Below are 26502 nucleotides of genomic sequence, written 5' to 3'. Positions count from 1 at the left end.
AGCCCTTCCTACCACCTTGATATGTCTTATCTTTTCCTTGATATTAAATTAAGAACCAACAAACGTTTGGATAATAAATAAGTCAAATTCATCAGATGCATATACTGTTGTTGACAAGACATAGAATTGGTATGGTTTAGTCACCCTAAACGAATGTTTACACACTTGCACGGTATTGGTAGAAATCAAATTGCTATCATTTATTTATTTATTGCTTTTGGAAATCTAGAGGAGAAAGATCAAAGAAGTATAGAAATGGTTTTCCAAATGTACGTGACCAAGCAGCAACTCTTCACCTTCAGATTTGTTATACCTCACTCTATATGTTTCTCTAAATTGATAAAAGACACTTTTGGTATATTCCATTGACATGAACAACCTATTTTCAAATGTGTTAGTGAACATGTTCGTTCAGGAATTGACAGGTTTGTTCTCTGTATCGGTGTTGAGCTTTTCATTGACAGGTTTGTTCTCCGGTATTGAGCTTTTCATTAGATGTTATAATCTTCAGAGATTTGTAGAGTTTGTATTTTTGCTAAACCTTTGTTCACACACAAGCTTATACTGAAGTATTGTGTTCAGTCTTGAAGTACAATTAATCGATAGTGTATTTCCTTTCAAAAAAAAAATTCAATTAGTGTGTTGTATGTGTGTAAATGATACATGCGTGAATGCATTGTATCATCTACCGTTTTATGTTACTGCCAGGTGCCGGTATTTTCCTACTAACCGTGTTTTTTTGTCTATTGCTACTCATTTGTAACGAACATTACATATTTGCTTAAGCCTCTCGATCAATCTTTGCCATTATTTCCCAATTGGCTTCCAATAGTTCATGAATTTAATCCATGCATATATTCCGCAGCAACGCGCGGGGTGTTATCTAGTTTTAAATAACGGGCGAGCGGAAGGAACTTGGCCGGCGTTGTGTTTAATGCCGCCCGCTCGTGAACGGACGACGTGTGGCTGAATTAGGTTTCTCGGCTTTCCACGCGGGTTCAATGGAGGCGTTTGAATACAACGAGGAGACGTGTTTAGCCAGGCGTGCAGGGGGGGGGGCGCCCTAGGCCTGTGTGCCGCTTCAATGGCGGAGGCAGTGAGAGGTCGCATCCGTCCTGAGCCGTCTTCAATGTGCAAGGACACACTCTACAGCGGCATGAATTCGGGTAGCTGGCATCAGGCGAGAACAAGCGCGGGCGAGGAAAAAGGCGGTTTGAGTGGATCAATGTGGTCAGAAGTGGGCGTGGGTGCTGTCTGGACGCCCGCAAAGCCCTCCGGTTTGCGGGACAAAACATGCCCGGACCATCCTTCGGACTGATACAAGCCCGTGTTGGATGCCACACCAACGTCCAAACAGTTCAATTCGGATGTACGAGGACGTTTTGAGGGGGAGATGCCCTATAATACCCTAAAATTCCTTCCAAAAGGCCTATCAATGTAACCAGAACGCACGTTTTCTTCAAGAGCTTGCTAGCTCTTTGACGCACACGTAAGTGTCCTGGTTTGTCTTTATAGGAGAGAATCCTGGTTTGTTGTGTAGGCCCAAACGCACGTTAAAAACGCTCGCGCGTTATCCGCCTAAAAATTAGAGCAGGAAGGGACCAAAGAAACCACGTTCAGCGCGCTCCGATGCGACTGCGACTCCACCTACCATCGTCGTCGTAGTACAGATCAATCAATCTTCAAGGCTCGCCCACAGAAATTAGATGAGCTGGAGTCGTCCCTGTCTTCCAGTCTAGTTCCGCCCCCAAGCTCCACACCACGACGGAGGATGGAGAAGGACGGCGACGGCGGCGATGGCCTCCGCCACCACGCCATCCGGCTCCCGCTCACAGGTCCGATTCGGTTCTCCCCACTCCCCTTCCGTCCAATTTCTTTCTTGTAGACCAGAATTAAGGTGGCTCGTTCTCTGCTCCATCCTATATCCCTAGGGCTGAATTCTCCAATCCTCCTCGTCTCCGTCTCCGTCTCCGGCGGAATCTCTCGAGTGTTCCTGGCCGTGGGCACGGATGGCCAAATGAATTTTAACTGACAGCTACCTCTTAGCTAAGTTATTTTGCTTACTGAAAATATGCTGCTGCCTCGATACAGTAACAGTACTGTACATGGCCCTGCTGTACCTGTGCTCTGCCATACTGAATGAATCTTACAGATTCAGTGTTGGTTTTTACTTATTCGAAAAAAAAAGAGTTAGTTTTTGGTTTCTGGTGCCAAATCTGAAGTGCTGAACATGCTGTTTCTCTTCATGTGTCATGTTCGCCATGAGTTGCAGCAATGGAGGGCTCGGACTCGGAGATCACCAGCAACGGAGACTCGGAGATCACCAGCAACGGAGGACCAAGCGTCTCGCTGCGCCAGAAAGCGTCTTCGCTCATGGCCTCCTCGGCGGCGGCGTACCGCAGCAAGCCCGCCTCCTTCTGGGCGCTCCTCGCGCTCAGCGGCGGCGCGATGCTCACGGCGTTCCCGGCGGCCAGCCTGCTCTCGCGGCTCTACTACAACGGCGGCGGTCAGAGCAAGTGGATCCTCTCCTGGTCCGCCGTCGCCGGCTGGCCCATCCCGGCGCTGCTCCTGCTCCCCTGCTACCTCTTCGGCGACGCGTCGCCGACGTGGCCGCCGTCGCCGTGGCTCTGCTTCTGGTACGCCCTGCTCGGCCTGCTCAGCGCCGCCGACAACCTCATGTACGCCTGGGCCTACGAGTACCTGCCGGCGTCCACGGCGTCCCTCGTCGCCGCGTCGTCGCTCGCCTTCTCCGCCGTGTTCGGCCGCCTCATCGTGGGGAAGAAGAACAGGATAGGCCTGTCCACGCTGAACGCCATCGTGGTGATCACCGCCGGCGTGGTGATCATCGCGCTGGACTCGGGATCCGACCGGTACCCGGGGATCACGGGCCGGCAGTACGCGCTCGGGTTCGCGCTGGACGTGGCCGGGTCGGCGCTCCACGGCCTCATCTTCGCGCTCTCGGAGCTCGTCTTCGACAAGCACCTCAGCAACGGCGGAGACGGTGCCGCCGCGACCCGCTTCCACGTGGTGCTGGAGCAGCAGGCGGCCGTGTCGCTGAGCGCGTTCGCGTTCACGTCGGCGGGGCTGGCGGCGACAGACGGGTTCGCGGCGATGCGGCGGGAGGCCGCGGGGTTCACTGCCGCGGGGGGAGGGGCGGCGGGGTACGCGATGGTGGTGGGGTGGTCGGCGGCGACGTTCCAGCTGGGGGTGCTGGGGGCGACGGGGGTGGTGTACCTGGGGTCGACGGTGCTGGCCGGCGTGCTGAACGCGGTGAGGGTGCCGCTGACGAGCGTGGCGGCGGTGGTGTGGTTCCACGACCCCATGAGCGCCTTCAAGATCCTGTCGCTGGTGATCACCGTGTGGGGGTTCGGGTCATACATGGTCGGCCACTCGTCGGCCAAGAAGACGGCCAGAGAGAGAGGTTCGTCTCCACAACAACATAGGCGGCAGAATCAAATTAGGAGCTGATGCTATGGTTGTACTGGAGAGAAGTATAGTTCTGACTCGTGATTCGTGTTGAAATTGAAGTGTACATTCGATCGATATGTTGGGTTTTTTAAACGAAAACACTAACGCCCACATGTGTGGGCGTTAGCCAACTCGCCCACACGCCTCGATCGCCACCCAGTACCTTTTGCACGAATCTTGGCACGAGAGGGCTGATTTTGTGTGTCACGTAGGACAACTCGCGTGTGTGACATGTGAGGGAGTTCGCCCACACGCTGTTTTCCTTCCGATGTCAGCGTTTGCAACTCGGGGCGTGCGGTGAAACTGTCGTCGCGCCCGCACGCCCCGCATGACTTCTGTCCCCCATCTCCCACGACTGCCCAGTTGCCATGTTTTTTGCAGGTTACATGGCAACTGCCCTGTTCGTGATTGTAAACAGATGATAACTCTCTTTTATCCTGAACATGTATTTGTTGCCACGTTTATTTTTGTAGCGCTACATGGCAACTGTCTAGTGTTAGTAGGTGGCAACTCCTAAAGACACCACCGTAGTCCACATGCCCATCTCCTTTCCCACATACCAAAAGCTATCAGTTGCCATGTGTTTTTGCAGGGTACATGGCAACTGCCCTAGTGTGCTTGTAAGCAGATGGCAACTCTCTCTTTACCCAGACATGTTTTTTTGCCATGTTTCGTAGTGCTACATGGCAACTGTCTAGTGTAGTAGGTGGCAACTCCTAAAGTTTTCAAATCATGGCAACTGTAGTAGACCAGACCATACATGGCAACAGCTGCAGTTGCCCAAAATGGCTCCGGCACTTGACCTGAGATGGCAACTGCAGTTGAGCAATCATGGCAACTGTAGTTGTCCGACATGGCAACTGTAGTTCAGTGACATGGCAACTGCAGTTTCAGCGACATGGCAACTGGAGTTACACGTACATGGAAGAGGGTCCGGACCATGGCAATCGCGGCGGGACGTGTGGTTACTGACACGCGGGGCGTGTGGCTCGCAGGCGGGGAGGGGCGACGGTCGAGACGGGTCGTGCGGGCTGCGTGGTCGCTCGCGCGGACGTGCTCATGCGGGCGATCGCGCGCACACCGAACGTGCGGGCTGTAGCGGGGTGCGCCCGGACGTGCGGGCGAGCCTTTGTCGATGCCACACAGGGCGTGCGGCAGATACCCCTTAAATGCCACACGTGTGACCGTGACCGTTATCGACGTCCTTTTTAAATAGCTTATACTGTCACATACGTTGGAAATGGCCTAATTGTTGTACCTGTCTGTCTGGCACCGAACCGGAAAGGCTGCTTGTTTTATGGCCAGCGTTTTCCTACTAGCCTAGACAAAAATAATTTGTCAGGACTCTAGCGCCAATTCAGAGTTTAATAGCAGAAGGTGGTCGTGCCGGAGTGGTTATCGGGCATGACTAGAAATCATGTGGGCGTTGCCCGCGCAGGTTCGAATCCTGCCGACCACGCTCTCTTTTTTGTTCTCTTTTTTTTCCTTGAAAAGGCCAAAAGCCCAAAACACCAACCCAAACTAAATTTGCATGTGTTTTTCCTCTCCTTTTTACAACACAATAGCTGGATAGCTTCTACAACACGACCACAAATTTATAAGAATGGGATTAACATTTTTTTAGGTGAAAGGCGAACATCACCTTGTTTATATCTCAATTTAGGGGCATACAAAGATTGTTTGGTGGATTAACTAGCCAAACATGATGACCAACTTCCAGAGTAGTAGCCACTCGAGCTAGCCTATGAGCCAGACGAGGCTGTTTCTGATCCCGAGTTCATGTAAGCTCGGAAGAACAATTAAATCACAGAAAATAGAAAAAACTCAGATAAATGTTTTGACTACTTGCAAAGTTTCATCACCGGATAACATTGTGGCAAAAAAAAAACACAATCGATGCTCTAAAAGGTTATTTTCAAAAGCATTTTCGAACATCGATTTTTTTTACAACATCTTCCATGAATGACATTTCATGACGAAGCTTTGCAAGCAATGAAAACATTTGTCTATGTTTGCCACAAAAAATATTCACAACTTTTTTGAATTTTTCCTTTGTTTATTTTTCTTTCGCTATGAGCCTCCTTATTACAAGTGTGTCGTTCATGGCCAAAATTAGAAGCCAAAAAACTATTCATGTGAGCTAAGATATCCTTCAAAATTATGCCGTGTCCCATGACTGTTTAGGTGCTTGAAGATCGTTAATGACTCTCAGACAGTCAGTTGCCATGCATAGCTTGTCCCGCACAAGATCTTCTCCCAAAACGAGCGCTTCCTGGCAAGCATAAGCCTCTAGGGTTGCCGTAGTCGTCACCCCTTCGAAAACCACTACCGATGAATCCAAGTAAGTACCCTGGTCATTTCGGTGTGGTGCAACGGAGGATGGTCGAGACCCGGTGAGGAAGGAGGCCGGATGCAGTTGGGTCGAGGTTCGAAACGAGGTGCACAATGCCACATCAGCAAAACCACTTGCCAAAACCACTATAATCAGGGTTAGGTGGTGATTCACATGGTTTTGGAAAAGATCAGGGTTAAATACCACGTTTTAGACCTCGCGCGGGGGGGGGGGGGGGGGTAAAATTGCCGGTTTACGTACCCAGGGGTTATGTGGACTTCTTTCTGGAGCTCGCCATGTCCAACGTGGATGTACCAAAGAATTGCCTTGCCCAGCCTGCGTTGCACGGGCTTTCCACTGCAATAACGAGGGAATGAGGGGTGACATGACATGGGCTCCTGAGAGTGGTGATCGTAGCCGCACAGGAGGAACACTGAAATTCCCGATTTATTGCAGCATAAGTGGTACTTCAATTTTTTGGCACCCTCAAAAACAAGATTTTTTTTGGAATCGATTTGGCTCCCGAGTAATTAGATTCTTCTACTTCAAGATTTGTGGAATTTATTGATCAGAGTTAATTGCCTGCCACGCGTAGACTGTGCACTGTGGAGTATGAGCAGTAATAGTTGGGGGTGAGCAATGTAGTCTAGGAACAAAAAAAAGGAGATCTATGTATTTTCGCTGATGAATTGACTCTTTCATCATGGGATGACAATTTGAAGCAATGCCACGGTGTTTTTTTTTTTTGGTTTTGCGATGAATGCCACGGGGCATTTTGGGGAAACTATAAACCGTTTGATCTAATTAGTGAACTCCCATGAATTTTAGCCTTGCCCAAACCGATTTCAGCAAGCAGCTCATAGTCCAGTTTGACAACCGAACTTAATTTTGTCGCTCCAACTAGACATGTTCTCATGATGTTTCCGCCTCAGTACAGGACAATTGGCTCTGCTCTACTCGGCTCTACTGACCTATAAATTCAAAGTTAGTTTTAACTTTGAGTTGCAGGCAGCATATTTGAATTTCACAAGTTCCATTTTCTTCATTTCTGAAGTTCTAAACTTCTTATTTTCTCGGCGTCCTCAGGGGCGGCGTACCGCAGCAAGCCCGCCTTCTCGTGGGCGCTCCTCCGTGCACACAGGGGCGGCGCGATGCTGACGGCATTCCCGGCGTCGAGCCAACTGCTCTGGCGGCTCGTGCTCGGCCTCCTCGGATAACCTCATGTGGTTGCTTAATCGCGGTAAACATGGCTGAACTGCTACACACCGAATACACTGCCTGTTTTTTCTATTTTTGAGTGTACTGATTCAAACTGTTCGTTACTCCAACTTGACTAAAATGCAAAAATGGCAAGCAGTGGTCGTGCCGGAGTGGTTATCGGGCATGACTAGAAATCATGTGGGCTTTGCCCGCGCAGGTTCGAATCCTGCCGACCACGCTTTTTGCTGGGGTCGTTTTTCCTCTCATTTTTTTGTTTAAATTTTTTTTAACGGTGCTAGTGCTACAGCCCGACAAGACAACGTTGAAGACGCCTTAAGGTTGAGAGAGCCCTCTGCATGTGATGGGCGGGCGTGGTGGCTGGCGCTATGGGTGTATAGCTCCACCGAATGGGAGCATTTTCCAAAATATAAAAAACACCCACTCTACTCTCTCTCTCTCTCTCTCTAGGCTGTGGCTCTCAAGTTCATGCAGCCGGTAGTCTGCATTTTTGTTTGTTGAGTTGGTTTGTGAGCGGGATAAATGATTTGAGTGATAGTATTACATTCTACTCCTCCAACCGAACGATTTCTTGAATTTAATATTTTGCTAAATGATGTTTGCTACCAGTACTAACACTTAAAAATAGTATTGTTTAGTGAATTTGAGTGATACATATTATATCATAATCCTCACTGTGAAACCATTCCGCTCCATCTCATTAGCCATATCAAACATGAATATGGACTTGACGTTTGACCTATAGATTAGACCCGCGTCCGCACCCGCGTCGCCCTCCCGCTAGGGCGGCTCGGGTGGAAACCCTAGCCCCCGCCGCCGGGCACGTCCATCCTCCCCCTTCCCTCCACCGCCGCTAGAGGAGGTCGCCGGGCGAAGCCCCAGGCGGCTGATGGCGGCGGCGGAGGCTCTCTTCCTTCCCGCGCCAGATCAGGTGAGGCGGGTACCCATGGCCCGGGGCGCTCTCCCCCGATCTGCGTCGCGGCGGCGCGTCTAGGCGACGACGCAAGTGTTGGGGAACGTAGCAGAAATTCAAAATTTTCCTACGTGTCACCAAGATCAATCTAGGAGATGCTAGCAACGAGAGGGGAGGAGTGCATCTACATACCCTTGTAGGTCGCGAGCGGAAGCGTTCAAGAGAACGGGGTTGATGGAGTCGTACTCGTCGTGATCCAAATCACCGATGATCCTAGCGCCGAACGGACGGCACCTCCGCGTTCAACACACGTACGGAGCGGGGACGTATCCTCCTTCTTGATCCAGCAAGGGGGGAGGAGAAGTTGATGGAGATCCGGCAGCACGACGGCGTGGTGGTGGAAGTAGCGGGATCCCGGCAGGGCTTCGCCAAGCACAAGCGGGGAGGAAGAGGTGTCACGGGAGGGAGGGAGGCGCCAGGGCTTGGGGTGCTGCTCCCATGCACCTCCCCACTATATATAGGGGTGGAGGGGGCTGGTTTCTTGCCCTCCAAGTCCATTGGGGCGTTGGCAAAGATGGGGAAAGAAATCCCATCATTTCCCTTCCCCACCGATTGTTATCCCCCTTTTTTAGGGATCTTGATCTTATCCCTTCGGGATATGATCTTATTCCTTCTAAGGTGGGATCTTGGTGCGCCTTGACCAGGGGTGTGGGGCCTTGTCCCCACTACCCACGTTCATGTGGGTCCCCCATGCAGGTGGGCCCCACTTCGAAACCTTCTAGAACCTTCCCGGTACAATACCGAAAAATCCCGAACATTTTCCGGTGGCCAAAATAGGACTTCCCATATATAAATCTTTACCTCCGGACCATTCCGGAACTCCTCGTGACGTCCGGGATCTCATCCGGGACTCCGAACAACTTTCGGTTAACCGCATACTAATATCTCTACAACTCTAGCGTCACCGAACCTTAAGTGTGTAGACCCTACGGGTTCGGGAGACATGCAGACATGGCCGAGACGACTCTCCGGTCAATAACCAACAGCGGGATCTGGATACCCATGTTGGCTCCCACATGTTCCACGATGATCTCATCGGATGAACCACGATGTCGAGGATTCAATCAATCCCGTATACAATTCCCTTTGTCAATCGGTACGTTACTTGCCCGAGATTCGATCGTCAGTATCCCAATACCTTGTTCAATCTCGTTACCGGCAAGTCACTTTACTCGTATCGTAACGCATGATCCCGTGGCTAACTCCTTAGTCACATTGAGCTCATTATGATGATGCATTACCGAGTGGGCCTAGAGATACCTCTCCGTCATATGGAGTGACAAATCCCAGTCTCGATTCGTGCCAACCCAACAGACACTTTCGGAGATACCTGTAGTGCACCTTTATAGCCACCCAGTTACGTTGTGACGTTTGGTACACCCAAAGCATTCCTACGGTATCCGGGAGTTGCACAATCTCATGGTCTAAGGAAATGATACTTGACATTAGAAAAGCTCTAGCAAACGAACTACACGATCTTGTGCTATGCTTAGGATTGGGTCTTGTCCATCACATCATTCTCCTAATGATGTGATCCCGTTATCAATGACATCCAAGGTCCATGGTTAGGAAACCACAACCATCTATTGATCAACGAGCTAGTCAACTAGAGGCTTACTAGGGACATGTTGTGGTCTATGTATTCACACACGTATTACGGTTTCCAGTTAATACAATTATAGCATGAACAACAGACAATTATCATGAACAAGGAAATACAATAATAACCATTTTATTATTGCCTCTAGGGCATATTTCCAACAGTCTCCCACTTGCACTAGAGTCAATAATCTAGTTCACATCACCATGTGATTAACACTCAAAGTTCACCTCCATAATCGAGAAAATCCTTAGTTCACTAGATATTAAGGATAAGTTCGACCGCTGTCATGTGATCCATTCCCGCATCACTATTGTACCCCTTGACTAACTCATGGCAAGGCACACTTCAGGTGCGGTACACAGCATAGCATACTGTAGAGCCTACGTCTAAAGCATAGGGGACGACCTTCGTCCTTTCTCTCTCTTCTGCCGTGGTCAGGTCTTGAGTCTTACTCAATACTCACACCTTGTAACACAACAAAGAACTGTTGGGGAACGTAGTAATTTCAAAAAATTTCCTACGCACACGCAAGATCATGGTGATGCATAACAACGAGAGGGGAGAGTGTTGTCCACGTACCCTCGTAGACCGACAGCGGAAGAGTTATCACAACGCGGTTGATGTAGTCGTACGTCTTCACGATCCGACCGATCAAGTACCGAACGTACGGCACCTCCGAGTTCTACACACGTTTAGCTCGATGACGTCCCTCGAACTCCGATCCAGCCGAGTGTTGAGGGAGAGTTTCGTCAGCACGATGGCGTGGTGACGATGATGATGTTCCACCGACGCAGGGCTTCGCCTAAGCTCCGCAACGGTATTATCGAGGTGTAATATGGTGGAGGGGGGCACCGCACACGGCTAAGAGATCTCAAGGATCAATTGTTGTGTCTCTGGGGTGCCCCCTTGCCCCCGTATATAAAGGAGCAAGGGAGGAGGAGGCCGGCCCTAGGAGGGGGCGCACCAAGTGTGGAGTCCTACTAGGACTCCCTAGTCCTAGTAGGATTCCACCTCCCATATGGAATAGGAAAAGAGGAAGGGAAAAAGAGAAGGAAGGAAGGGGGCACCCCCTTCCCTAGTCCAATTCGGACCAGACCAAGGGGAGGGGTGCGGCCACCCTTGAGGCCCTTTTCCTTCTTTCCCGTATGGCCCAATAAGGCTCAATACGTATTCCCGTAACTCTCCGGTACTCCGAAAAATACCCGAATCACTCGGAACCTTTCCGAAGTCCGAATATAGTCGTCCAATATATCAATCTTTACGTCTCGACCATTTCGAGACTCCTCGTCATGTCCCCAATCTCATCCGGGACTCCGAACTCCTTCGGTACATCAACATACATAAACTCATAATAAAACTGTCATCGTAACTTTAAGCGTGCGGACCCTACGGGTTCGAGAACTATGTAGACATGACCGAGACACGTCTCCGGTCAATAACCAATAGCGGGACCTGGATGCCCATATTGGCTCCCACATATTCTACGAAGATCTTTATCGGTCAGACCGCATAACAACATACGTTGTTCCCTTTGTCATCGGTATGTTACTTGCCCGAGATTCGATCGTCGGTATCTCGATACCTAGTTCAATCTCGTTACCGGCAAGTCTCTTTACTCGTTCCGTAACACATCATCCCGCAACTAACTCATTAGTCACAATGCTTGCAAGGCTTATAGTGATGTGCATTACCGAGTGGGCCCAGAGATACCTCTCCGACAATCGGAGTGACAAATCCTAATCTCGAAATACGCCAACCCAACAAGTACCTTTGGAGACACCCGTAGAGCACCTTTATAATCACCCATTTACGTTGTGACGTTTGGTAGCACACAAAGTGTTCCTCCGGTAAACGGGAGTTGCATAATCTCATAGTCAGAGGAACATGTATAAGTTATGAAGAAAGCAATAGCAACATACTAAACGATCGGGTGCTAAGCTAACGGAATGGGTCAAGTCAATCACGTCATTCTCCTAATGAGGTGATCTCGTTAATCAAATGACAACTTATGTCTATGGCTAGGAAACATAACCATCTTTGATTAACGAGCTAGTCAAGTAGAGGCATACTAGTGACACTCTGTTTGTCTATGTATTCACACATGTATTATGTTTCCGGTTAATACAATTCTAGCATGAATAATAAACATTTATCATGATATAAGGAAATAAATAATAACTTTATTATTGCCTCTAGGGCATATTTCCTTCAAGAACTCCTTCTTTGCTGATCTATTTTGAACTCCTTCAAAATCTTGTCACGGTATGTATTCATTTGAAAGTACTATTAAGCGTTTTTGATCTATCCTTATAGATCTTGATGCTCAATGTTCAAGTAGCTTAATCCAGGTTTTCCATTAAAAAACACTTTTCAAATAACCCTGGATGCTTTCCAAAAATTCTACATCATTTCTGATCAACAATATGTTAACAACATATACTCATCAAAAATTCTATAGTGCTCCCACTCACTTCTTTGGAAATACAAGTTTCTCATGAACCTTGTATAAACCCAAAATCTTTGATCATCTCATCAAAGCGTTCATTCCAACTCCGAGATGCTTACTCCAATCCTTAGATGGATTGCTGGAGCTTTGCATACTTGTTAGCATCTTTCAGGATTGACAAAACCTTCTGGTTGTATCACATACAACCTTTCCTCGAGAAAATCGTCGAGGAAACAATGTTTTGACATCCTGTCTGCAAGATTTCATAAATAATGCAGTAACTGCTAATATAATTCTAACAGACTCTTAGCATCGCTACGAGTGAGAAAGTCTCATCGCAGTCAACTCCTTAAACTTGCCGGAAAACATCTTAACGACAAGTCGAGCTTTCTTAATGGTGACACTTACCATCATTGTCTGTCTTCCCTTTAAAATCCATCTGTACCCAACAGCCTTACGACCATCAAGTAGTTCTTTCAAAGTCTATACTTTGTTTTCATACATGGATCCTCTCGGATTTTATGGCCTCAAGCCATTCGTCGGAATCCGGGCCCACCATCGCTTCTCCATAGCTCGTAGGTTCATTGTTGTCTAGCAACATGACTTCCAAGACAGGATTACGTACCACTCTGAAGTTGTACGCATCCTTGTCGTCCTATGAGGTTTGGTAGTGACTTGATCTGAAGTTTCATGATCACTATCATAAGCTTCCACTTCAATTGGTGTAGGTGCCACAGGAACAACTTCCTGTGCCCTGCTACACATTAGTTGAAGTGACGGTTCAATGACCTCATCAAGTCTCCACCATCCTCCCACTCAATTCTTTCGAGAGAAACTTTTCCTCGAGAAAGGACCCGTTTCTAGAAACAATCACTTTTGCTTCCAGATATGAAATAGGAAGTATACCCAACTGTTTTGGGTATTCTATGAAGATGCATTTATCCGCTTTGGGTTCGAGCTTATCAGCCTGAAACTTTTTCACATAAGCGTCGCAACCCCAAACTTCTAAGAAACGACAGCTTAGGTTTCTCTAAACCATAGTTCATATGGTGTCGTCTCAACGGAATTGCGTGGTGCCCTATTTAAAGTGAATGCAATTGTCTCTAATGCCTAACCCATAAACGATAGTTGTAATTCGATAAGAGACATCATGGTATGCACCATATCCAATAGGGTGCAGTTATGATGTTTGGACACACCATCACAATATGGTGTTCCAGGCGGTATTAGTCGTGAAACAATTTCCACAATTTCTTAATTGTGTGCCAAACTCGTAACTCAGATATTCATCTCTATGATCATATCACAGACATTTTATCCTCTTGTCACGACGATCTTCAACTTCACACTGAAATTACTTGAACCTTTCAATAATTCAGACTTGTGTTTCATCAAGTAAATATTCTCAGCATCTACTCAAATCATCTGTGAAGTAAAAACATAACGATATCCACTGCGTGCCTCAGCACTCATTGGACTGCACACATCAAATGTATTACTTCCAACAAGTTGCTCTCTTGTTTCATCTTACTGAAAACGAGGCCTTTCAGTCATCTTGCCCATGTGGTATGATTTGCATGTCTCAAGTGATTCAAAATCAAGTGAGTCCAAATGATCCATCTGTATGGACTTTCTTCATGCATATATACTAATAGACATGGTTCGCATGTCTCAATCTTTTCAAAAACGAGTGAGTCCAAAGATCCATCAACATGGAGCTTCTTCATGCGTTTTATACCAATATGACTCAAGTGGCAGTGCCACAAGTATGTGGTACTATCATTACTATCTTATATCTTTTGGCATGAACATGTGTATCACTACGACCGAGATTCAATAAACCATTCATTTTAGGTGCAAGACCATTGAAGGTATTATTCAAATAGACAGAGTAACCATTATTCTCCTTTAATGAATAACCGTATTGCGATAAACATAATCCAATCATGTCTATGCTCAACGCAAACACCAAATAATAATTATTCAGGTTTAACACCAATCTCGATGGTAGAGGGAGCATGCGATGCTTGATCACATCAACCTTGGAAACACTTCCAACACATATCGTCATCTCACCTTTAGCTAGTCTCCGTTTATTCCGCAGCTTTTATTTCGAGTTACTAACACTTAGCAACCGAACCGGTATTTAATACCCTGGTGCTACTAGGAATACTAGTAAAGTACACATTAATATAATGTATATCCAATATACTTCTGTCAACCTTGCCAGCCTTCTCATCTACGAAGTATCTAGGGTAGTTCTGCTTCAGTGACCGTTCCCCTCATTTCAGAAGCACTTAGTCTCGGGTTTGGGTTCAACCTTGGGTTTCTTCACTAGAGCAGCAACTGATTTGCTGTTTCATGAAGTATCCCTTCTTGCCCTTCTAGAAACTAGTGGTTTTACTAACCATCAACAATTGATGCTCCTTCTTGATTTCTACTTTCGCGGTGTCAAATATCGCGAGTTGCTCAAGGATCATCATGTCTATCCCTGATATGTTATAGTTCATCACGAAGCTCTAATAGCTTGGTGGCAGTGACTATGGAGAACCATCACTATCTCATCTGGAAGATTAACTCCCACTCGATTCAAGTGATTGTAGTACTCAGACAATCTGAGCACATGCCCAACGATTGAGCTTTTCTCCCTTAGTTTGCAGGCTTAAGAAACTTGTCAGAGGTCTCATACCTCTTGACATGGGCATTAGTCTGAAATCCCAATTTCAGTCTTTGGAACATCTCATATATTCTGCGACGTTTCAAAACCGTCTTTGGTGCCACAATTTTAAACCGTTAGCATCACACACTGAACTATCACGTAGTCATCAAAACGTGTATGTCAGATGTTTCGTAACATCTACAGACGACGCTCGAGGTTCAGCACACCGAGCGGTGCATTAAGGACATAAGCCTTCTGTGCAGCAATGAGGACAATCCTCAGTTTACGGACCCAGTCCGCATAATTGCTACTATCAACTTTCAACTAAATTCTCTAGGAACATATCTTAGTAGAATTAAAGCATAAGCTACGACATTATTTGCAAAGACCTTTTGACTATGTTCATGATAATTAAGTTCATCTGATTATTTAATGAACTCTCACCTAGATAGACATCCCTCTAGTCATCTAAGTGATACATGATCCGAATCGACTAGGCCGTGTCCGGTCATCACGTGAGACGGACTAGTCATCATCGGTGAACATCTCCATGTTGATCATATCTACTATACGACTCATGTTCGACCTTTCGGTCTCTTGTGTTCCGAGGCCATGTCTGTACATGCTAGGCTCGTCAAGTCAACCTAAGTGTTTTGCTTGTGTTCCGAGGCCATGTCTGTACATGCTAGGCTCGTCAACACCCGTTGTATGCGAACGTTAGAATCTATCACACCCGATCGTCACGTGGTGCTTCGAAACAACGAACCTTCGCAACGGTGCACAGTTAGGGGGAACACATCTCTTGAAATTTTAGTGAGGGATCATCTTATTTATGCTACCGTCGTTCTAAGCAAATAAGATGTAAACATGACAAACATCACATGCAAATCATAAAGTGACATGATATGGCCAATATCATCTTGCGCCTTTGATCTCCATCTTCGAGGCGCGGCATGATCACCTTCGTCACCGGCATGACACCATGATCTCCATCATCATGATCTCCATCATCATGATCTCCATCATCGTGTCTTCATGAAGTTGTCTCGCCAACTATTACTTCTACTACTATGGCTAACGGTTAGCAATAAAGTAAAGTAATTACATGGCGTTTTCATTGACACGCAGGTCATACAATAAATTAAGACAACTCCTATGGCTCCTGCCGGTTGTCATACTCATCGACATGCAAGTCGTGATTCCTATTACAAGAACATGATCAATCTCATACATCACATATATAATTCATCACATCCTTTTGGCCATATCACATCACATAGCATACCCTGCAAAAACAAGTTAGACGTCTTCTAATTGTTGTTGCATGTTTTACGTGGCTGCTATGGGTTTCTAGCAAGAACGTTTCTTACCTACGCAAAAGCCACAACGGTGATATGCCAATTGCTATTTACCCTTCATAAGGACCCTTTTCATCGAATCTGATCCAACTAAAGTGGGAGAGACAGACACCCGCTAGCCACCTTATGCATCAAGTGCATGTCAGTCGGTGGAACCTGTCTCACGTAAGAGTACGTGTAAGGTCGGTCCGGGCCGCTTCATCCCACAATGCCGCCGAATCAAGATAAGACTAGTAACGGCAAGCAAATTGAACAAATCATCGCCCACAACTACTTTGTGTTCTACTCGTGCATAGAATCTACGCATAGACCTGGCTCATGATGCCACTGTTGGGGAACGTAGCAGAAATTCAAAATTTTCCTACGTGTCACCAAGATCAATCTAGGAGATGCGAGCAACGAGAGGGAAGGAGTGCATCTACATACCCTTGTAGGTCGCGAGCGGAAGCGTACAAGAGAACGGGGTTGATGGAGTCGTACTCGTCGTGATCCAAATCACCGATGATCCTAGCGCCGAACGGACGGCACCTCCGCGTTCAACACACGTACGGAGCGGGGACGTACCCTCCTTCTTGATCCAGCAAGGGGGGAGGAGAAGTTGATGGAGATCCAGCAGCACGACGGCGTGGTGGTGGAAGTAGCGGGATCCCGGCAGGGCTTCGCCAAGCGCAAGCGGGGAGGAAGAGGTGTCACGGGAGGGAGGGAGGCGCCAGGGCTTGGGGTGCTGCTCCCATGCACCTCCCCACTATATATAGGGGTGGAGGGGGCTGGTTTCTTGCCCTCCAAGTCCATTGGGGCGTTGGCAAAGGTGGGGGAAAGAAATCCCATCATTTCCCTTCCCCACCGATTGTTATCCCCCTTTTTTAGGGATCTTGATCTTATCCCTTCGGGATATGATCTTATTTCTTCTAAGGTGAGATCTTGGTGCGCCTTGACCAGGGGTGTGGGGCCTTGTCCCCACTACCCACGTTCATGTGGGTCCCCCCATGCAGGTGGGCCCTACTTCAGAACCTTCTAGAACCTTCCCGGTACAATACCGAAAAATCCCGAACATTTTCCGGTGGCCAAAATAGGACTTCCCATATATAAATCTTTACCTCCGGACCATTCCGGAACTCCTCGTGACGTCCGGGATCTCATCCGGGACTCCGAACAACTTTCGGTTAACCGCATACTAATATCTCTACAACTCTAGCGTCACCGAACCTTAAGTGTGTAGACCCTACGGGTTCGGGAGACATGCAGACATGACCGAGACGACTCTCCGGTCAATAACCAACAGCGGGATCTGGATACCCATGTTGGCTCCCACATGTTCCACGATGATCTCATCGGATGAACCACGATGTCGAGGATTCAATCAATCCCGTATACAATTCCCTTTGTCAATCGGTACGTTACTTGCCCGAGATTCGATCGTCAGTATCCCAATACCTTGTTCAATCTCGTTACCGGCAAGTCACTTTACTCGTACCGTAACGCATGATCCCGTGGCTAACTCCTTAGTCACATTGAGCTCATTATGATGATGCATTACCGAGTGGGCCTAGAGATACCTCTCCGTCATACGGAGTGACAAATCCCAGTCTCGATTCGTGCCAACCCAACAGACACTTTCGGAGATACCTGTAGTGCACCTTTATAGCCACCCAGTTACGTTGTGACGTTTGGTACACCCAAAGCATTCCTACGGTATCCGGGAGTTGCACAATCTCATGGTCTAAGGAAATGATACTTGACATTAGAAAAGCTCTAGCAAACGAACTACACGATCTTGTGCTATGCTTAGGATTGGGTCTTGTCCATCACATCATTCTCCTAATGATGTGATCCCGTTATCAATGACATCCAATGTCCATGGTCAGGAAACCATAACCATCTATTGATCAACGAGCTAGTCAACTAGAGGCTTACTAGGGACATGTTGTGGTCTATGTATTCACACATGTATTACGGTTTCCAGTTAATACAATTATAGCATGAACAACAGACAATTATCATGAACAAGGAAATACAATAATAACCATTTTATTATTGCCTCTAGGGCATATTTCCAACAGCAAGGTGGCGGCGTGGTGCTGGGTGGGGGCGGCGGAGCTACTAGGCTCTGAGGAAGATCTGGTGGCGTCGGCCGTTCGACGGGCTCGTGGGGTCATGGCGGCCGTGGTCGCGGTGGCCGGCGGCTCGGCCTGTCGGCGGCGGCTGGATCCCGGGGCGGCGGCCCTGGAAGGTGGCGGCGGGTGAAGCTCGGGCTTCCCGCGACGGCATGGCGTGGTGTTGTCCCTATCCAAGGCAGATCTGCATCGCCGATCTCGTGGTTTTGCCGCGGATTGGTTCAGATCAGAGACGGTGATGAGCGTGCGGGATCATCTCCGCGGCTCTCGCGGTTTGGCGAGGTGGGGTGACAGCCCTCCTCCCAGGCTCCAGTGCACTCAGGCAGTGGCCGGTGCGCCAGGGCTCCTACGGTGGCACTGCTGTTGCGGTTGGTCTTGGATCTAGGCGGCTAGATCTGCGGCTTTGACGGTGGTCGAGACAGTGCACAGGTTGTTGGTGGATTTCTTGGGACGGATCCGGGTGAAAACTTGATCTTCGGTCGTTGGCCGGCGCCAGTGATGATGATGCCCTTATTACCGTTTCCTTCATGAAGGCATCATCGAGGTGAAGCTCCCAACCCCACCCAATACCTCCGGGGGAAACCCTAGATCAGCTGATCAGATGACGGCGGCATTCATGTGTCATTACCCCCTTGGGGGCGGCATTCTTGGAGAGGCACTCGGGCTCGAGGGACCAGCGGATGGCTTCTTCGGTGGAGCGGTGTTTATTTCTACATATTCATGGCGGCGGTTCTCGACGGCATGGAGCAGTGGAGGCTTGGCGTTAGATGTGTGGCCATGGACACGCGCAGGAGGTCGATGTTGTCTGGAGTCATGGTGGCGTCGATGGCAGAGAGGCCTGGCAAGGTTGATGCGTCAGTACATGCTTTGAGGATGGATCAAGGGAAGACGGAGGTGACAGCCCTTTGCAGGGTGTGCGTGTGGTACTCACTGAGAGTGCGCCGGACCGAAGTGTTACCCAGTCCCGCCTATGTGGCTTGGATGGGGCATCCGACGTTAGATGTTAGGCTTTTGTGCGATGTCTGTTTTGTATTTGGTCCGGACATTCGACACCCCTTCATCAAGAGGATAGGAGTAGCGACATATGTCGTCTAGATGGTGGCCTCGGGCTTACTGTTGTATTTCTTTGTAAGGTCTTTGTGAATAATAAATAATATGGCCGCATGCATCTCCCAGATGCAGAGGCCGGGGGTGATTCCTCCTTTTCTAAAAAAAACATGAATATGGAATCATTACATTCCAGGGCCGGTCCTGAGGGGGGAGGGGGGAACGGGGCGGCCGCCCCGGGCCCCCAATCATCCAGGGGCCCTCCCCGGCCAGGTAAGCACCAGCCCATAACACAGATGGTGAAAAAAAAAATCCCAGCAAGCAGTTGGCGTGCTTCGTGGCTGTGCATCCGGGATTCTCTCATCAATAGAAAAAAAAAATCACGTAGATAGCCCATGTCCCAAGGACGCGAGGCTTGCCTTGTTTTCTTTCGGATCACCAAGATTTTTTCAAAGATCGCTACAATCAAATTTTTTCTTCTAATTAGATTGCTACTATCCCTCGGAAAAAGATCGCTACTATCCCTAATTCCACTATCCACCGGACCCAGCGCCCTGATGTGAAAATTGTTAGAATTGTGTCGAATATTATTGTACAAGGTAGGTTACAGTTGTACTTGGTTTTGGACCGTGTGTAGACAGGGTAGGAGTTGTGTCCTAATAGGACACCTGTATCCTAGGCCTCTCATATATATCGGGGGTAGACACACGATGTAACCAATGCCAACATAATAGCACAGGCACGCGGGACCGGTCGAGGCATATGACCATTGTGAGTGAAATTCAGGAAATGTTAAAAGTTGATAGGAAGATCTCAGTTACTCTTATTAGCCGTATCAAAAATAAAGTTAGTCATAGTCTAGCTGCCTACGGGCGTTGTACTTCTCGGACTGCGGTGTGATTAGGAGGAGATACAGACGAAATTGTGAACTTGTGCAAGGATGATGCACCACCTTAAGTAATGAGACCTCCCTTTTCCCCCGGAAAAAAAAATCACGAGCGCGCTTCGCTCGCCAGACTGGAGTCTCCAGTCGTCGGACGCACACGCACATGCACGGTCAGACCGCATGGCCGAGCGCCTCCCATCAGACGCCGGTTCACTCCACATCGCGTCCTTGCCAGCGCCGGATTACCGATTGACTGATGTGAATCCAAGGTGTGTCATATTAGCGTTCTGAAATTCAGCCATTTGTGAGGTATACATGCTTGTTATTATTTATATATATATTTATATATATATATATATATCACTTATGTTAAAATAATAATTAATTGGACTAATGATGAAGCAACACTTACTCTTTAGTAAATTGTAGAATTTGGGTGCTGACACTTCTTAGATTGGAATGAGATATTTTCATAGGAACTTTTGCGTACTTTCGGTACATTTGTTTTCATTAGATTTAAGTTTAGAGATCTTATAAATTGTCTTATGTGATTGCATGTATATTCACTCACATCCTTGCAAATTCAAGAGCTTTCAACTCTTTTGAAATTTAAGAAGTCATGGTATCCTATACTTCCTATTTTCGTCTTTGTTTTAAATCTAATGTTCCAAAAAAATATTTACAATTTTTTTGAGGGAATATTTTACAAATTTACTCATGAATTAAGTGCCGAGACATGATCGCATAGTTATATGCAAGCCACATACTATTACTGGTATTAATAGGCCCAAAGTTTAGTTTCGCCCCGGCCCCCCAAAATTTCAGGACCGGCCCTGATTCTAGGTGGTGTTTGGTTCACACGATGGTAACAACAGACGGGACTGTTATGAGGTTACAGTGGAGAATGTGCATAACCAATTCAGCTGCTATTTTGTTTGGTTCCAGACAGTAAGTGTATCGATTTACTTCAGAACTTTTGTTTGTGCAATAAAACCTGAATACAACTGAAAACTAGAGGGGAGATGAATGACAACTAGAGAGCGGAGGAGAACGTCGGAGAAGAATAACATGAGGTCCGAAGAAGAAATGACACCGTGAGTAGAGAAGGGATCGGTGACGGCCGCCATTTGTGCTCTCCTCGCATGGCACCGCCGAGATCGGCTTTCATCGCCACCACCTGCGCCACTCGATTTGACGTACAAGAATCGAGGCGGAGGGGATTGAGGGCGGAACGATAGATCGACGGAACCGTCGCTGGAGATGAAGTGGTAACGGGATTTGTTCCCAGTCTGGGTTGGACATAATCGGCCAAGACTTTAGGCGTAATATATTTACCCCATATTCGTTTACAGGCTGGCCCAATCAAAAACGATTAACGGTATCAGAATGCGGTGTAATCAGATGACGACCAAATTGGTCGAACCAAACACCTCCCTAGTGGAATGGAACCATTACATTCTATTTTACTTTTTTTTTCCGGGTACATTCTATTCTACAACCAAACACACCCTTTAAACTATGATATTGGATATGTTTTTTTTTTTTTGAAATTCATATTGGAGATGCATTTGCGAGGGCGTAGAGCAAGAGAGATAAGTGTATGACTCAAGAGGGATGCGCTCAGGGTCGGAAGAGGAAGATGACTTCGCAAAAAAGCCTACGGGTGTATGGCTATGGCCCCACCAAACGGGAGCGTTTTCCAAAATAGAAAAAAAAATCTACTCTACTCTCTCTGCCTCTCTGTAGGCTGTAGAAGGGGAAAAGATGGCATCCGTGGCGACGGCGCCGCCGGCGGGGAAGCGGCCGGCGTCGGGAGGGCGGGAGGGCGACCACATGGTGGTCACGCCGCTGGGCGCCGGCGGCGAGGTCGGCCGCTCCTGCGTCCACATGTCCTTCAAGGGCCGCACCGTCCTCGTTCGCATCCAAACCCTCCTCCCTCTCCCCTCGTGCCTCTCCTTGTTCGTGGAATCCGACTGACTGGCTGTTCGCTGGTGCCCAGTTCGACTGCGGCATCCACCCGGCCTACTCCGGCATGGCGGCGCTGCCCTACTTCGACGAGATCGACCCCTCCGCTATCGACGTCCTCCTCGTCACCCAGTAAGCAACCGCACCTCCTCCATCCCCACCTGCGCATATCTGCGTTCCTAACGCCTAATTTCCGGCCTTGGATTGGAATTGCAGCTTCCACTTGGACCACGCAGCCTCGCTGCCCTACTTCCTCGAGAAGGTAGGTCATCACGTTGTCACTCTTACCTGCGGCGGGGGTCGATGTTGTTATGCTGTTTGGTGCTTGAATCTGCTCTGCTCTGCTCTGCTCTGTTTTTGTTTGCAGACGACGTTCAAGGGCCGCGTGTTCATGACCCACGCCACCAAGGCCATCTACAGGCTGCTGCTCTCGGATTACGTCAAGGTCAGCAAGGTGTCGGTGGAGGACATGCTGTTTGATGAGCAGGACATCATTCGTTCCATGGACAAGATCGAGGTACTACCTTGTTTTCGCGTATCTATTTGTTTTCGGCATGTGTAAACGGAACAAAAGTGAATGAATTGATCCATTTCGTTTGGTCTGAAATGCCTGTTGCTAATTCAAAGATGACCGATAATGCCTGGTCGATACAGAATTTGAAACACTATTTTAGAGGAAAAAAAGAAGAACTCTGTTTCTGAAAAGAAGGCATATAAAATTTTGTCTGAAGTTAAATGGTGCACAATTTGATCATGTTTGTAGGAAAAAACATCAACAACTACAGTACTAAATAGATATAATACGGAAATATATTTTTGTTGTGTATCCAGTGATATTAACTTGGTATCGTAGTTCTTGATGGTTTTTCCTACAAATTCAGTCAAACTCTGTTCTTTAGGTAGCTGGTTGTTGCCTACAATATATGTGTCTAGTTGATATTGTAAAGTGAACTTAGATTCAGTTTCCTCCATCTCGCTAGCTCCAGCCTCCCGCCTTTGGAATACTTATGTGTCCGTTCAATTCCGAATAGTCAAAACATTTAAATGTCATTGGGCTGTTGGTGAAATTAATAACCCTATATTATTATCTGGGCATTGCTTCCAATTAGCAGGATTTTTTTTCCTTCACAGCTAAGGCCTGATTCTGCTTGTGAGGATTGGAAGTCTTAATTTACCACATGGAGAATGGACATTGTATTAACATATAATTGTCATGCAGGTCATAGACTTCCACCAAACACTGGAAGTTAATGGCATACGCTTCTGGTGCTATACTGCTGGCCATGTACTTGGTGCTGCCATGTTCATGGTGGATATTGCTGGTGTTCGCATTCTGTACACTGGTGACTACTCCCGTGAAGAAGACCGACACCTGAAAGCTGCTGAGGTCCCCCAGTTCTCCCCTGATATTTGCATTATCGAGTCAACTTATGGTGTGCAGCAACACCAACCCCGCCATGTCAGAGAGAAGCGCTTCACGGATGCCATCCACAACACTGTTTCTCAAGGGGGGCGTGTTCTTATCCCGGCATATGCTCTTGGTAGAGCACAGGAGCTGTTGCTTATCCTGGATGAGTATTGGTCTAACCACCCAGAGCTCCATAAGATTCCAATCTATTACGCCTCCCCCCTTGCGAAGAAGTGCATGGCTGTCTACCAGACATACATAAACTCCATGAATGAAAGGATTAGGAACCAGTTTGCACAATCCAATCCCTTCCATTTCAGGCATATTGAGCCTTTAAATAACATAGACAACTTCCATGATGTGGGTCCGTCCGTGGTGATGGCAAGTCCAGGTAGTCTCCAAAGTGGCCTCTCCAGGCAGCTCTTTGACAAGTGGTGCACAGATAAGAAGAACGCATGCGTCATTTCAGGTTTTGCTGTAGAAGGCTCCCTTGTGAAGACCATTATCAACGAGCCAAGAGAAGTGACGTTAGCAAATGGGCTCACTGCTCCTCTTCATATGCAGATCTTCTACATCTCCTTTTCAGCCCATGCTGATTTCCCACAGACGAGCGGCTTCTTGGATGAGCTTCGTCCACCCAACATTATTCTTGTACACGGAGAGGCAAATGAGATGGGGAGGCTTAAACAGAAACTTATTACTCAGTTTGATGGAACAAACACTAAAATCGTCTCTCCCAAGAACTGCCAATCAGTGGAGATGTATTTCAGCTCTGAGAAAATGGCCAAGATAGTTGGCAGACTGGCAGAAAAGGTACCAGAAGCGGAAGAATCAGTTAGTGGCTTACTCGTCAAGAAGGGCTTCACGTATCAGATCATGGCCCCTGAGGATCTCCGTGTGTACACACAGTTATCTACTACTAACATTACTCAGCGGATCTCCGTCCCGTATTCTGGTTCTTTTGAAGTCATCAAGTACAGGCTGAAGCAGATATACGAGAGTGTGGAATCATCAACCAAGGAACCTGATGTTCCAACGTTGATTGTTCACGAGAGGGTGACCATTCGCCTGGAATCAGAAAGCTATGTTACGCTGCAGTGGTCCTCTGATTCCATAAGTGACATGGTGTCCGATTCTGTTGTGGCCACGATCTTGAACATAGGCCGTGAAGGCCCAAAGGCTGTTCCGATCGAAGCAGCAGCAAAGACAGAAGAAGAAACGGAGAAGGTGGTGCAGAAGGTAGTATATGCTCTCATGGTGTCGCTCTTCGGTGATGTTAAATTCGCAGAGGAAGGGAAGCTTGTTATATCCGTGGATGGAGACGTCGCGCATTTGGACGGGAGGAGTGGTGATGTCGAGTGTGAAAATGCTGCACTGAAAGAAAGGGTCAGCACTGCATTCCGCCGGATACAGGGCGCGGTGAGACCAATCCCACTTTCGGCATCCTGACGAAAAGCCATAAATAAGATTCTTGTATGCTTTAACTTGTTCAATGTTTCCTAGGTAAACAAAGTAGGAAGTTCAAACTTGGCTGACATGAAAAAAAGAGTGTAATACTGCCTGTGAAACATGAGTTGTAACATTATATTAATATAAAAAGTGGTTCAGTCGTATGTTAACGAATTGGTCGATTACGGATGCTAGACTGTTTTGGTCACTCCTAGCAGTTATGTGAACAATCCTCTTCACTTGAAGTGAAACTCATACGGGCTGAAGTCCCACTGAAGTTGATTCTTGTTTATTTTTGCTTTTCATCCTGAGTCTCTCATTGCCTGTTCCTGACCAGTTTCTATTTTTTGTGAAATCTTTTGAGGTCTTCTCTTGTCAAGTGTTATAGGTACGCATTTCCTTGCCTGTTCCTGATCAGTTTCTGGCCATTCATGTCACTGGTGTGTAACTTCTAGTTTTTTGGGGTTATTCTCTGCACAACTTTTTGGGGTATATGCATGACAACTGAACTTGGGCAAACAACAGCTCCAGTTAGTAAAACATGTGGACATGCTTCCAAAACAGAAAAGCATAAAGAGAGAGAGAGAGAAAAAAAAGGGGATATAAGCAAAAACAGTTCGAAGCGTGGTCGGCAGGATTCGAACCTGCGCGGGCAAAGCCCACATGATTTCTAGTCATGCCCGATAACCACTCCGGCACGACCACTGCTTGCTATTTTCTCATGCGTTTCTGTTAGTGAGTCAGCTGTGAGCACAGAAACCGTTTAAATCCGTCTCTATCTGTCGGGGGTCTCTGCCTAAATATTGTCAGTAGTCCGTTTTACATGGATTCTCGGAAATTACACAGGTTTCAATGACAACACAGGTTATCGCTGACATCATATGACAACTTATTCTTAGCGCTTTGTGCAACGACATTCTATCTCACGCTATCCCGACATCATTAGCCCGACCGGTTAGTCAATGGGGCGAAGGATGCCTCGTGACGGGTCTGGCGACGCGGTTGGCGAACCCAACACGCTACGGTGGTCGGCGTGGTTCGCCGTCGACCTAAAGTCGGTGACGTCTCCCACGTACCACCGGGGCGCGGTGGTGCTCCGCCCGCACACCACGATGGTACATCTCGTCGACGAGCGGGGGTGTACGGTCGATAGACGCTCGGGGGGAGGGATCGTGCTGACCCCGGGGGCTACGGTCGCGTTCCCCTGCCACGTTGCGCATATCGAGGAGGAAATCATCGGCGGGGATGGCATCTCGGGAGCCGGCGATGGAGGTAATGCGGCCGGTGGGAGAGCAATTAAGGCGGGTGGGGGAATTAATTCGAAGGAATCCGCTCAGATTCTCCCTCATTCCACTCTTCCTCTCCCGCACGCCTCATCCACTGCCCTGCTTGCTCGAGTTCGTGGCGGAGATGGTGGAGATCAACGAGGAGAAGATGCAGAGGTTCGCCGGCAGGAATGCGCGCCTGCGGATCCGCCTGAGAGAGATTGGATCCTGGTACATGAGCAAGTGCGAGATGTATGCGGAGGCGGAGGGATTGTGGAGAATCTGACAGAGGCGGAGGAGAGGTTGTTGTT

At 47.8% G+C, this 26502-nt stretch overlaps 2 protein-coding genes and 3 non-coding genes across 5 annotated transcripts; 4 read left to right on the top strand and 1 right to left on the bottom strand.

Annotated features, from left to right (window-relative positions):
- Positions 1-1573: 1573 nt before the first annotated feature.
- On the top strand, positions 1574-3607 carry LOC123125424 (probable purine permease 5). Its single transcript, XM_044545919.1, has 2 exons — positions 1574-1835; positions 2273-3607. Exons 1-2 carry the CDS (start codon positions 1772-1774, stop codon positions 3466-3468), a joined length of 1260 nt encoding a protein of 419 aa, XP_044401854.1. The 5' UTR covers positions 1574-1771; the 3' UTR covers positions 3469-3607.
- A 1238-nt stretch (positions 3608-4845) lies between these two features.
- TRNAS-AGA (transfer RNA serine (anticodon AGA)) lies at positions 4846-4927 on the top strand. Its single transcript has one exon. It is a non-coding gene; the product is annotated as a tRNA-Ser (tRNA).
- Positions 4928-7156: 2229 nt separating this feature from the next.
- On the top strand, positions 7157-7238 carry TRNAS-AGA (transfer RNA serine (anticodon AGA)). Its single transcript has one exon. It is a non-coding gene; the product is annotated as a tRNA-Ser (tRNA).
- A 14579-nt stretch (positions 7239-21817) lies between these two features.
- Positions 21818-25106, top strand: LOC123122590 (cleavage and polyadenylation specificity factor subunit 3-I). The gene is made up of 5 exons (XM_044542810.1): positions 21818-22018; positions 22104-22201; positions 22286-22331; positions 22437-22586; positions 23289-25106. Exons 1-5 carry the CDS (start codon positions 21869-21871, stop codon positions 24924-24926), a joined length of 2082 nt encoding a protein of 693 aa, XP_044398745.1. The 5' UTR covers positions 21818-21868; the 3' UTR covers positions 24927-25106.
- A 443-nt stretch (positions 25107-25549) lies between these two features.
- Positions 25550-25631, bottom strand: TRNAS-AGA (transfer RNA serine (anticodon AGA)). The gene has a single exon. It is a non-coding gene; the product is annotated as a tRNA-Ser (tRNA).
- Between the last annotated feature and the right edge of the window lie 871 nt (positions 25632-26502).

The sequence above is a fragment of the Triticum aestivum genome, chromosome 5D (genome assembly GCF_018294505.1).
Source record: "Triticum aestivum cultivar Chinese Spring chromosome 5D, IWGSC CS RefSeq v2.1, whole genome shotgun sequence".
In the NCBI taxonomy this organism is placed as follows: Eukaryota; Viridiplantae; Streptophyta; class Magnoliopsida; order Poales; family Poaceae; genus Triticum; species Triticum aestivum.
This window is presented reverse-complemented; position numbering and strand designations above follow the sequence as displayed.

What these genes read in the sequence shown, in the direction of transcription:
- LOC123125424 (XM_044545919.1), top strand. Translation starts at nt 1,772, where the DNA reads ATGGAGAAGGACGGCGACGGCGGCGATGGCCTCCGCCACCACGCCATC. An exon ending in CATCCGGCTCCCGCTCACAG is followed by an intron (nt 1,836 to 2,272) that starts GTCCGATTCGGT and finishes CATGAGTTGCAG; the next exon opens with CAATGGAGGGCTCGGACTCG.
- LOC123122590 (XM_044542810.1), top strand. Translation starts at nt 21,869, where the DNA reads ATGGCATCCGTGGCGACGGCGCCGCCGGCGGGGAAGCGGCCGGCGTCG. An exon ending in TGCCCTACTTCCTCGAGAAG is followed by an intron (nt 22,332 to 22,436) that starts GTAGGTCATCAC and finishes TTTTGTTTGCAG; the next exon opens with ACGACGTTCAAGGGCCGCGT. An exon ending in GTTCCATGGACAAGATCGAG is followed by an intron (nt 22,587 to 23,288) that starts GTACTACCTTGT and finishes ATTGTCATGCAG; the next exon opens with GTCATAGACTTCCACCAAAC.